Genomic DNA, 12,317 nt, shown 5'->3' on the forward strand with positions numbered 1-12,317 from the left:
TTCCCTACCAGAGCTGATGGTCTATGATTTTGTGAGGATTCTCTCCTCCTACTCCACTCTGTAAAGTCTCTACAAGTCCTCCCTAGAGTGTATTACCCCTTGAATACCAGACCTGGGCAGTGGGGCTACCTGACATCAGGCAACAGGGAGGTGAGGTCCTTCATAAAAGAAGCACATGGCCTGTGTCCCATGTCCCAGGTGCAGGCAGCCAGCCGGCCAGCAGGGGGCTCCTGGGCACCTTCTCTGCATGGAGCTCCCAGGGAGGACACCAGTTAGGTAGGTCCTGGCAGGATGGCAGGGACAGGGGCTAGGAGGTTGCCAGCGGGCATTCCTGCCCTTAATAACTGCCAGACACTGAGGAATGTGGCTTGCTGAGATCTGGAGGTCACTTCCTTCCCACCTCCCCCCACCCACCCATCCACTGCTTCCTTTTCTGGGGGACAGACATTCAGACACAGAGAGGGCCTGGTAGGGTGGAACAGGAGCCCAGGGTGAGGGTCTGCCCACAGAGGGTCATCCCAAATAATATTCCCTCCACTCAATTCGCTTAGAATTGATCCCCCAGTCCTGGCCCCAACCCTCCTGTACCTCATTACCTGGCTCCCACGATGAGCTGGTTTCTGGAAGGATCCAGAGCGAGCTGGGAGAAATCTTGGGCTCCAGGGTAGGTGAAGTTAGAGACCCATGGCTTCAGATCTGGGGGAGGGAGAAGCAGCCATTCGGTTACTGTTGGCCCAGGGGCTCCCAGCTGCACCAGCATCGGACCCAAGAACGGAAGGGCTGCAGTGAGGCAGGGGCACCCCGGAGACCTGGGTTCTGCCTGCCCACCTCTGTGAGCAGCCGGCTGGGGGACAGGGAGTGGGGGTGGTGTCACTGCTCCTGCTTTGTTCCCTAGCTCAGAAAAGGGCTCCACCCACCCCCTAACTGCGCAAAGGGACACCTGTAATCATCCTTGACCCCCCGAGACCCTCACCAGCCACACCAAACACACTGGCAAATCCTGTCCGTTCTCTGAAATCCATCCATCTTGCCCTCTGCACCCTATCCCCCAGCCAAGACACCATCATCTCTTGCCTGGACTGGTGCCAACAGCAACCTAACTGGCATGGCTTCCACTCTTGCCCCTCCAGCCCATTTCCCACAAGGCAACAAAGTGATCTCTCTAAAATGCAAAGCTGGTGATGTCACTCTTTAGCTTAGAACTCTTTAATAGTTCAAAGTTTCCTCCAGGAAAAGTCCCAACTCTTTTGGGTTCTGGCCCCACTGTCCTCCCAAGTAGAATGAATGCCTGGCACATTAGTGATCTAGTGATCCACTGAAAGAATGATGCTTCTGCTTATACATTCCCCCTTAAACCCTCCACTCCAGCCACACTCAACCAGAACACAGTGCACATCTCCAGATCTATCCTGCAGGAGTCTGCAAACCTTTGCAATTCTAGTCTTCCTCAATGGAACAGTTCCTGTTTGTCCCCGTCCCCACCCCACCTCCTCCAAGAAGCCTTCCCTGACTCCCCCACACAAGGTGACGGGCTCCTATAGACCTCTTCTTGACTGCCATCAAAGCTCCTATCTCACTGGGTGTCTAATCTGGTAGTTTGCCCTGGGGGACAGGGAAAATCTTGCTTCTGGGAGCTCTAGCCTCCGCCCAGCACCTGCACCTGGAAGTATTTGAATGAATGTAGGAATAATCGTCAACTCCCTTTTGTACCAGAAACCTCAGGTTTTCAGACAAGACTCCACAGAGGTGGAAGAAATGGAGGGTGGGTGGGCAGTGCCCATCTCTGTCTCCAAGAAGGATCTTCCCAGCCAAGGCCAAAGTCTTTCATGGGGACCAGGTGGGCAGAGGAGACCTCAAAGCCCTCTGGATGGATGGGGCAGTGGTCTGGAGAGGGTACACCTGGGGAACAGTGCCCAGCTGACTTTCCCTCCAAATGGAGAACCACTTCCCCCATCTTGGCTCACAGCCCCTTAATAGCTCTCCTTCAGCCCCTTCCTCATGGATGTGAGGGAACTGACCAGTAAAGAGAGAAAGCTGTGGGGCAGAGGAACTTTCACGCCGATGGGGTAAAGATGAGGGGAATGTGAGGAGGCCCTGAGATTTCTTCCTCACAGTGTATTAGTAACTGGCTCCCAGAAGGCTCAGAGTAGTGTGTGTGTGTGTGTGTGTGTGTGTGTGTGTAATCCAAGGGAAATAAATCAGTGCTCATTATCCCTCCACTACAGAGTAAAAGCAGCCCTTCATTTCTGCATGGCAGGCAAACACTTAATCGCTCCCTGGAGAACTGAAGGTTTTGCGAGTTGGATGTTTTTCAGAAAACTGTGATATGCACAATTAAAAAAAAGAAGAAAGAAAAACTGCAGCAAAATGAAGCAAATCCTTTGTGTCTGCCTCTGCCCTCAACAGGTGACTATAGGTTGGCAAGAACCATCACGAAGTTGCATGGCATTTGGGTGATCACAGTATAAGGAGTGGATCTGGAGTCGGGTAGGCCGGGTTTTTAAGCTGACCTCAGGGCCGCTCTCAGAAATCCTGATAGGATATCATGGTACCTTAGAGACTAAGCCAAGGGTCCTCCTTCTCCAGGAAGCCTTCCTGGATTATAACCTCTCCATCCTGATCTTATTTTGTTCCATATTCTCTCCACCCTTCGTGTTCTATTCATATTGCACGTTTTTGTCACTCTGAATGTGCTCATCTGTTTTCCGTGTGGGGTATGTGTGTGTGTATGTGTGAGGGGTGTCCTTCCCCAGCATACTGGGTGCTCTCCAATAGTAGCAACCGGCTTGCACTTTAATCCCCTTCTTCCCTTCTGACAGGGGTATTCCAGATGTGGGCAGCTGAACAGGGGAAGACGTGGCATGACTGGTCTGCAGCACACCAGGAGAAACTCCATCTGGAGATGGCTCAGCTCAGCCTTCATTCCAGCCCTTTCTTGGGGTGAAGGGAGAGGAAGAGGAAACAGGGCAGGAGCCAGGATGACAGTGGGAGGTGGGGGTGGAGGAGCGGGGGCGGTCCCTTCCAGTTTCTGTCCCTCTTCCTTACCCCGAAGTGACTGACAAGGGCAAGGGAGAATGGGCAAGGGGGGAGATGCAGCGGGCACAGCGCGGTGATCCTGGGGGAGCTGTCTTGGGAAGGGAGCCAGATTCCTCTTATTACACAGGCAAAGAGGACCAGAGGGAAGGCTGTTGTTAAAACACCGAGCACGTTCTGAGCTCCGTGTGCAGTGAACGGTTTGGACAGTGACTTTAAGAGAAAAATGACATTCTCCATGACGTGCCTGTGATTTTAATTATAGTCAATTCAATTACCCACTTTGTGGATTAACCACTGCCAGTGTTAACTCCACCTAGAAAGGCCAAGCTGTGGCAAAAGGAATAACGTGTAGGCCAGAGGGAAACACACATGGATCCCCTTAAAAGAAACCCATAGGAGAAAATTTAACCTTACAAAACAGAAAAACGTCTGTCAGATTCTGCAATTGGCAGCTCCTCTGGGGTATTTAGGGGTTATTCACAGATCAGCCAGGTGTCAGGGGAGAGGGAAACTCACAGCTACAGGGTTAGAAGCCTACTCAACTGTCAGAAGTAAAATGTAACATCTGGAAGCTGGGGGTTGGTGCGGGGCTGGATTATGGCAGCTTCTCTGGAACATGGCATCACCCAGAACATAGTCACCCAACATGAATGGAGTCCCTAGTCTGTGCCCAGCAGAACTAAAGGATGTGGGGAGACAAGAGGACCAGCCCTCATCCAGGACTAACTGCATTGGGGGACCAAAAGGAGCGACATTTAAGGAACAACAGGGACATGAGTACTCAAAGGAAACTTCTCCACCTCTGAGGCCCCGCAACGTCCAGCTCCGTGCCTGGAGTCAGGTATTGGGTCAGGGGCCCAAGAGAAATTTGGCCAATAGACAGGAAAACCCAAAGCCATCAGAAAGTGGGAACGGGTGAATTTTGGGGAGGCCAGGAGGCCTGAGGAGGAAAAACAGAGATGACTCCCGTCTCCAGGGCTGTCAGTCTATGACGGACCATCTCTGCTCACCTGGGACTCAGGGGATTTCTTAGTCACTCTGTGTCAACTGCCTATGTCACTCTGAGCCTCATTCCTTCCTTCTGAAAGGGGGCGGGGTGGGAAGTCAGTTTCATTCAAGTAATTTACAGCTGAAGATCAGAAATGGTGTCAAGGAAGCCAGGCTTTCAAGGAACACATCTTCCACCTCTCCACCCTCCTCCCATCACCAGCCAGTTTGTTCCAGTACAGACCAGCCTGGCTGGGTGACAGGGATTTCCCTGCTCTCCTTCCATTGTCCATGGCCCCAGGATCAGCCAGGCCAACCGTGCCCCAGCAAAGCCCCTGAGAAGAAAGGGTTCATTAGGAGCTGCCACAGGCGGCCCCCGCATGAGGAGGACACCCTCAGAATTCTGCTCCTTGGTCCCTCCCTTCAGTGACAGCCTCCGGGAGCCATCAGAAGTCGGAGGGTGTGCGTGCGTTTTGTAGGTTTAAGGACATTACTAATTTGCTTTAATCCACTTAAGCCTTCGAAGGCTCAGATCCTAGCTCAAACAAGACAGCACGGAGAAGACAGCTGGAAACCCTCCTCCCCGAGACAGGAGGCAGCCCACAGCTGGGAATCCCACATATCTGAAATGCCTCCAGCCTCCCCACCTCGCTGCCCCAACTCCTATCCATACTGCCTTCCCCACCCCCCGAATCCCATGCCTGCCTCGGTCTTATGGATTCATTTCTCCACTCTGGTTTCCATCTGGCCCCTCTCAGCTGGCTGTGTGGAATCGCAGAGGATGGGCTGCCGCGCATCTGACAGTGGAGCGCCTGGTCCCTTTGCGGCGGGGAGTGGGAAGAGCCCGGGACGGAGTCAGGAGGCGGATATGGAGACCTGGCTCTGACAAGTCCCTCCAACCGTCTACACCTCAGCCCTCCCCATTTGTAAACAGAGGTGACAGCCCTTGCCCTGCCTCACTGCCAGCATTACTGTGAAGAGGAAATAGGATGGGTGTTTATCAAACTTAAGAACCTGGGGACCTCTGAGACCACATCTGCAGATCCCAGTGTGAGCTCCATCATGTAGGTGATGGATCCTGAAGTGTCGATGTGGTCCTAACACCCCCAGTGACCACCAAACTGGCTAACAGGTTGAGGGAGAACGTGCAGGATGCTCCAGAATTTGTGTTTTGTTATGTTTTTAGATTATCATCAAATGTATATACTAATTTTAGAAACTTATTGAGAACTTATGGACCCCTCAGAATATGTCCAGCCATTCACAAACTCCAGTCTGGGAAAGACTATGATAAGACACTCTCATGCCCTCCCTTGACAGAAGGAGTTATTTGTCATCAAGGCCCCTTTCCCTGGGGGCTCCCAAGGCGCCACAGACGGGCATCCCTGCAGCCATCTTAGAGCACAGGGAACCTTTCCAGAGATCTCCAGGCACTTCCTAATGAGTGAGTCAGCTTCATTCTTTCCCAGGGTAGCCAAGAAATAGAGCTTGTGCTTCCAGAAGAGCTGGAAGCACAAGATGACCAACCAACCCTTGGCTACAGCACCCCAGGCATCCATAACCTCATTCTCCAGCAAAGGAATTCCAGAGAAAGACCACCTCCTCCCCCAGGGAAAAATGGATGAAGGGCCTGAACAAATTGTCTGGAGACTAAAATCAGATCCCTCCAGCCCATGGCTGCCCATCCTTCTTACATCTATCCCCAGAGGAAGAGTCTCCCGTACCCTACAGGAAATGACTTCCAACAGCCAAAGAGACCCTGCGGAGGTTCCACCTAAGTCCTTCAGGACACAGTCATTGCAAAAAAGGACCGAGAGGGAAGTGGCTCTCACCTGCAAAGGCCACGATGGGGTGCTCCCTCAGGGAGCACAGCTGCTGCTCACTGCTGGGCTTACTGGCGACATCCTGGGAGCTGGCGAGGCGCACCACCAGCAGTGTGAGGCTGGGCGGCAGCAGGGTGATAGCCAGCGGTCCCGGGAACACCATGGTGGGCCCCTCTGTGCTCCCAGCTCCTGGAGGCGGGCTGGGGGGAGACCTGCAATGCAAACACTCGCTCTCACCACACGCTCCCTCGGCAGGGCCCACCTCTCCCGATCTCCTCCGTGCCTGTCGGTAGCCCCACGGGATCTGTTTTTTTGTTTGTTTAAATAAATTTAATTTTTTTTACAATACTTAAGAGTTTGCTCTGCTCTAGTAATGTAAAGTTATAGATCATATCTTGAAAGCTAATTTCTCTTGTAATGGTATTCTGGACAAAAACTGACAAATTATAGAGCTTTTTCTATTATGATCCCAAATGGTTTAAAATTTATTTTAATGATAAAGGTGGTATCTTAGGGATTTTAATAAATGGAGTTAGGACAAGTGGGTAGTCATTTGTAAAAAGATAAATTTAGATCCATAACTCACACCAACTAGGAAAAATTCCACTGGATGAAAGATTTAAATGTTAAGGATAAAACCAGAAAAATACTAGAAGAAAATGTGGGCAGAATTCTTTATAACCTTGGAGTGGAGAACCATGACTCCAAATCCAGAAGCTATTAAAGAAAAGACTGACAAATTTAACTACATAAAACCCACAAACTTCTGCATGCTTCCTCTCTCCCCAGAACAAACATCAAGCAAAATCAAAAGGCAAATGACAAGAAAGGGAAAAAGATTTGCAGTTCATGTCAGAGACAAGGGGCTAATATTCCTAATATACAAAGAATTCCTGAGAATTAAGAGGAGACAGACCAACAATCCAGTAGAAAAATGGCAAAGAATATAAATACAAACAGGACTTAAAAATATGAATGACGCTATTCTCACACATAATAAGAGCAACACAAATGAAAACTTGGACTGAGATATCGCTGTTCAGCTGTCAGTTTAGCACATATCCAAGTGAGATGACAGCTCTTGGTGAGGCAGTGGAAAAAGGGGCGCTCTCATATACTGCTGGCGGGTGGGCAAAATTGTACAACCCGATGGGGAGGGATTTGGCAACATCTGGCAAAACAACAGAGGCATTTACCCTTTGACCTAATTCCTGGGAGTAAAGCGGTAGCCCGATCCACAAGCTGTGACCAGTCTGAGATAAGATAAATGAATTTGGAGAGTGGTTTTTAAAATCTTTAGAGTAATTTGACAGAGCAATTTTTATGTCTATTGGATGTAATAACAAAATATGTGGACTTGTATTTTGCCTAGATTTTTTTTTCAATTCACTCTTCAAGGAATTCGCTTTTATTGAATTTTACATAAGTATCCATCCGCCACAGAGTGTAAATTGAAAGGTAAAACCTGCTCCTTCACCACAGTTAAGAAACAAAAATAGACAATAAGGGCACCTGCACACAGGCAAAGTGACTTATGCACAAGATTATTCCTTGTGGTATTTTTTGAAATAACAAAAGACAGGAAACAACCAAATATCCAGCAACTGGAGACTGCTTAAACAAGCCACGGTATGTCTTTGGAAGGGAATATGATGCAGCTCCAGAAAAGAATGGGGGTTTGCTCCAGATTTTGCTATGGAGGAATCTCCAGGTATATTAAGTGAAAAAAGAAAGGTGCAAAACAGTGTAATAGCACCTTCTGTGTAAAAAAGAGGGTAGAGGACTTCCCTGGTGGCGCAGTGGTTAAGAATCCGCCTGCCAATGCAGGGGACACGGGTTCGAGCCCTGGTCCGGGAAGATCCCACATGCCGCAGAGCAACTAAGCCTGTAGGCCACAACTACTGAGCCTGTGGTCTAGAGCCCATGAGCCACAACTGCTGAGCCCACGTGCCTAGAGCCTGTGCTCCGCAATAAGAGAAGCCCCAGCTCACCGCAACTAGAGAAACGCCCGTGCGCAGCAACAAAGACCCAACGCAGCCAAAAATAAAAATAAATAAATAATAAATAAATTTTTTTAAAAAGAGGGTAGAAATAAGAATATATATTTATATTTGCTGTATTAGCATTACGATACAGTGGAAAAATAAACCAAAACTAATTCTTTAAAAAAAGGTTACTTAAAAGTAGCAAAATGGTGATCCAGTCTTCTCAATATATACCTTTTTATATTGTTTTCATTTTTGAATATTAAATTTGTTTAATAATACCTATTCAATAAAAATTTTAAAAACCTTTTAAAAATTAGTGTTGGTTCCCTGAAACTTCTAATATGGAGCTGCCCAACGGTTCCTCTGGAGCCTGACCCAGACCCTCTGAATCAGTTCCCCCCTCTTTCCTTCCCCGGCCCATCCAATGTGTCACCAAGCCCTGTTGATCCCACATCCCTCACATGTCCTTAACCCACTGAGTGACCTCTTTGATGTCACTTTCATTATTTGTGAAGGGAAAGGTTGAACTAGATCAGGGATTTCCCCGTTGGGATAGGAGCAAATCAGAATCACTTCCACTGGGGGCGGAGTCCTGGGGCTAGCAGGTAAGTGGTCCCAAAGGTGATTGTGATGAGCCTCCCCAAGCCCTAGAGGCCCCTGGGTTTCCTTCGTGCTCTTTTTTGCTCCTAACGCCTCCTCTCTCTTCCCTCCCTACTGCCACTACTTACTCCAGGTCTGGAAAGCTACAGCAGGATGATTTTCTTCTTAAGTTCCCTCACCTGTGTGTGAAATGGTATTAAAACCTATCACTGCATTGCTGCAAGGCTTCCAGAAGTACCCCAGTGACCACACCGTCCATGCACCCTTACCCTACCCCATCCTGCACCCCACGGGTCATTAGTCCCCAGAGCACCTCTTTCATTCCTTCATTCTCAGGATCAATTCTCTGTCCCTCCCCAGTAGAGCCTGGCCATCTCTCTGAGCAGAGACCCTCTGGGAGGGAGGTTTGGCTCAAACTTACTCCCTGGAGCGATGTTTCACACACTTGCTCACTGGAACTTATTCCTCAGCGCTAAGCTGGGTCCTTCCTGCTGCAAAGGGCTTGGCACTGCTGTCCTGTCCTGGGTGCCCATCATCTCCTTTCCTTGACGCTGATTCCTGGCCTTGGGGGAGTGAGGAATCAACGGGCAAAGCCAACCCTCTGGAGCCAGTCAACCTGAGTTCAAATCCCAGCCTTCTCCTCACCAGTTGTGCGACTCTAGGAAAAAATACTTAACCTCTCCCTGCCTTAGTTTCCCCGAATTGGGAGTGAGCATAACAATATCAACTCCCTCAGCAGTTGTAAAAGTTAAAGGAGTTACAGGTGGCTGTATCAGCGGGTTCTGCCTCTAACTAACCATGGATTGAAAATATTTGGGGAAAAAAAATTCCAGAAAGTTCCAAAAAGCAAAACTTGAACTTGCCATGCTCCCAGCAGCTATTTACATAGCATTTACAACTATTTACACAGCATTTGCATTGCGTTAGGTATTATATGTAATATAGAGATGATTTAAAGTATATGGGAGGATGTGCATGGGTTATATGCAAATACTACACCATTTTATATAAGGTAGTTGAGCATCTGAGGGTTTTGGTATGAGGGCGCTGTTTCTGGAACCAATCCCCCATGGATACTGGAGTGTACTACCTTTTTTTTTTTTTTTAACATCTTTATTGGAGTACAATTGCTTTACAATGGTGTGTTAGTTTCTGCTGTATAACAAAGTGAATCAGCTATACATATACATATATCCCCATATCTCCTCCCTCTTGCGTCTCCCTCCCTACCTTTTAAAGGCCTAGAACAGTGCCCGGCAGAGAGTGAACATCAATTAGAGCTATTCTGGTGCCCTGAAGGAAGAGGAGCGGGGAGGACTGGGGAAATTCCCTTGCGCCCTTGCGATGGATGCCTTCTATTCTTTCCTCCACTCTCCCTCCCCCTCCCTGTTCTGTGTCTGGACTGCATGGGGGCCTCCTTCCCTCTGGTCAATGGGGGGCACTGGCAGAAGATGGGGAGGGGGAGGGAGGGAGGGAGGAAGGAGGCAGCAGAGTGGGCCGCTGCATCCCTCCACAGAAGGTCAGAGCTTGTTCTCGGCCTCCAGGTTTCCACAATCGCTCCCCACGTCCTCCCTTCAGGCCTGGGGGTGTACTGCCCCTGGTTATCAGCCCCAGGATATTGCACAGTGAGCCTTCCCATATGGTTCCCCAAACCCTTCCCACACCACTGTCAACAGTTCCTTTATTAAACTGCCCTCACATTTCCCAATTTGCATGTGCCATCTGTTTCCTGTGGGGACCCTGACTGATATTAACCTCTAATTGTCAATGTTCAATGCATATGCAAGTATACTCTTTTTAGACCTTAGCTGGGGTGTTTCTTCCTTTGGCCTCTGAGGACATCGAAGGTGGTAAGGCAACTGCCCTCCCCCCATTATTCCCAACCCTCCCCCTGCCCTATGCTTCTTTCCCAGGCCTCCCTGCCACCCCCAGAGTCCCCAGGCCTGGCCCTCTGCGTGGCCAGATTCTGAGTCCCCCCAGCCTGAATTAGGAGCACATCCTAGGCCCCTTCCTCTCCCCCAGACCCCAGGCCTAAAAATACCTAATTTCCGCAGCAGAAGTTCTGCTCACATTATGGTTTTCACGTAAATATGTCCTCCAAGTCCCTCCTGAATCAGTAATTGCTAGATTAATATCACTCTGTCCACCTGGCCCCAGCACAGCACATCTGCTGCTTGAGGAGAAGGGAAGGGTACACGGCACAGGAATGAGGGCGGGAAGGAGTGAGGGCAGAGCCTGGATTGCGATCTCCTCTGCTCAGGTGAGGGAGGAGAACAGAGGCAGAGAGAGCCCGAGCAGTCGATGGACATGCAAGCGGCACGCAGACCAGAGTCGCCCAGAGACAGGCAGACCCTGATTAGGGAGCAGACAGGAAGAGTCTTTGTTCCGGGGGGGGGGGTTCTAATCCTGAGGATGCGGGGTGGCCGAGGTGCTGACTTCAGCAATGCCACAGGGGCCGTGCCCAGCCTCTTTGACCACCACCTTCAAGGACCTCCTCTGCCCTTGGCAAGGAAGCCAGGAGACCCTAAGAGGGGTACAGAGGAGGGACAGAAGGAACAGGGTGGCAAGGGATGGGGCCGGAGCATGGGGTGCAGATGGCCAGGGCTCCGTGAACCAGGGCCTGCAGATGCCAGCAGAGCAGGGGCTGCCATAGTGAAAAAAGGAGGCAGTTAACCTGCACGTCACTGAGAGGGTTACAGGGTCTGACTTCTTGAACCCTTTCTAGATACTTGGGGTGGGGCCTGACTTCCCAACTCCCAAGAATTCCCCATCTTTGGAAATGATCTCCCCCCATCCACACGTTAAAGGGGTGGACCCTCAGCAGCCTTACACACCTTATCCACCCCCCCCCCACCATAGCTGCCTGCACCCAGGGAAGTCATGTGGTCAAAACAGACCAATCAGATGCTCTCCCTGGCCATTTGGGTGTATGCTTCCCACCCCCAACCCCAGGGTCAAGTCAGTCTTTTTAGAGGAAACTGGAACACTAATGGCCCCATGGGGACGCTGCCTTCCACCTGTCCTGTGGGCTGAGGAGAGGAGCAGAAGTCAGAGACCAGTGGCAGGAGAGAGCAGTCTCCCTGGGACGCTGCCAGCCTTCCAGTTCCCAGTTCTAGCCCTTTCCTGAGGTCTGGCTACGTTCTACTTCCGTGAGCCACCCGCTCCCAGATCCTTGTAATCAAAGTCCCTGTTTTTGCCTAAGCCTGTTGGAGTCAGACCAGGAGTCGCCTACACACTATTGCCTCTTGGGTGTCCATTCTTGCCCTCCTTCTTCCTAAAGGCGCCTGTGCATCACTGGGGGTGAGGTGGGGGCAGCTTGCCCTGCTCAGGGCCTGTCCTGGCCTTCAGACCAGTGGCCAGTGAGACGAGCAAGGAAGTCGCTTGGGGCCTGCGGGGACGTATCTGAGAAGGCTCCTTTCCCGCCTGGCCTGCAGATAGGACAGCCTTGCATCTTTAGGTGACCTCTAGCCACATGATAAGGATCGTGGTGCAGAAAGACAGGTGGAACCTGGGCTGTTGATGACAGAATCATCTCTGCTCTGCCTACCGCCAGGCGTCTTTCTCATGTTTGACCATCACACTTCTGTGTCTGTTCCTTGTTTGTAAAATAGGGAGAATAATAATACCTCCCTCACAGAGTTGCTGCAAACACTGAATGAGTTATTTTGTCTAATAGGCTTAGATCAGCACCTGCCACAAAGTAGACGCTGTATAAGGGTTGGCTATTATTATCATTGTTATTATTATTGAATAATTCACTCCTAATTTAAGCCCTTTTTTTCAGGCCTCAGATATCATTAGCCAAGCACGATTCCTATTCCACACAGTTTGGTTTCTCATACCTACAACCAACACGCCTAAGACAAACAGAAATGTCTGTTTC

The 12,317-nt window shown here is 50.1% G+C and overlaps 1 protein-coding gene across 4 annotated transcripts in view; it reads right to left on the bottom strand.

Moving 5' to 3' along the window:
* Positions 1-12,317, bottom strand: part of SEMA5B (semaphorin 5B) — a 118,912-nt gene that overhangs the window by 35,177 nt on the left and 71,418 nt on the right. For 2 of the 4 annotated variants that reach the window (XM_061194257.1, XM_061194254.1), the window contains 2 exons: positions 5,856-6,058; positions 597-696 (listed from right to left, as the gene is read on the bottom strand). In XM_061194257.1, the coding sequence (XP_061050240.1) occupies positions 597-696; positions 5,856-6,009 (254 nt within the window). In that variant the 5' untranslated portion in view covers positions 6,010-6,058. Of the gene's footprint in view, positions 1-588; positions 697-5,855; positions 6,059-12,317 lie in introns of those variants that run through there. The other 2 variants (XM_061194255.1, XM_061194256.1) reach the window with 2 other exon arrangements.

Source organism: Eubalaena glacialis, chromosome 6 (assembly GCF_028564815.1).
Source record: "Eubalaena glacialis isolate mEubGla1 chromosome 6, mEubGla1.1.hap2.+ XY, whole genome shotgun sequence".
Lineage (NCBI taxonomy): Eukaryota > Metazoa > Chordata > Mammalia > Artiodactyla > Balaenidae > Eubalaena > Eubalaena glacialis.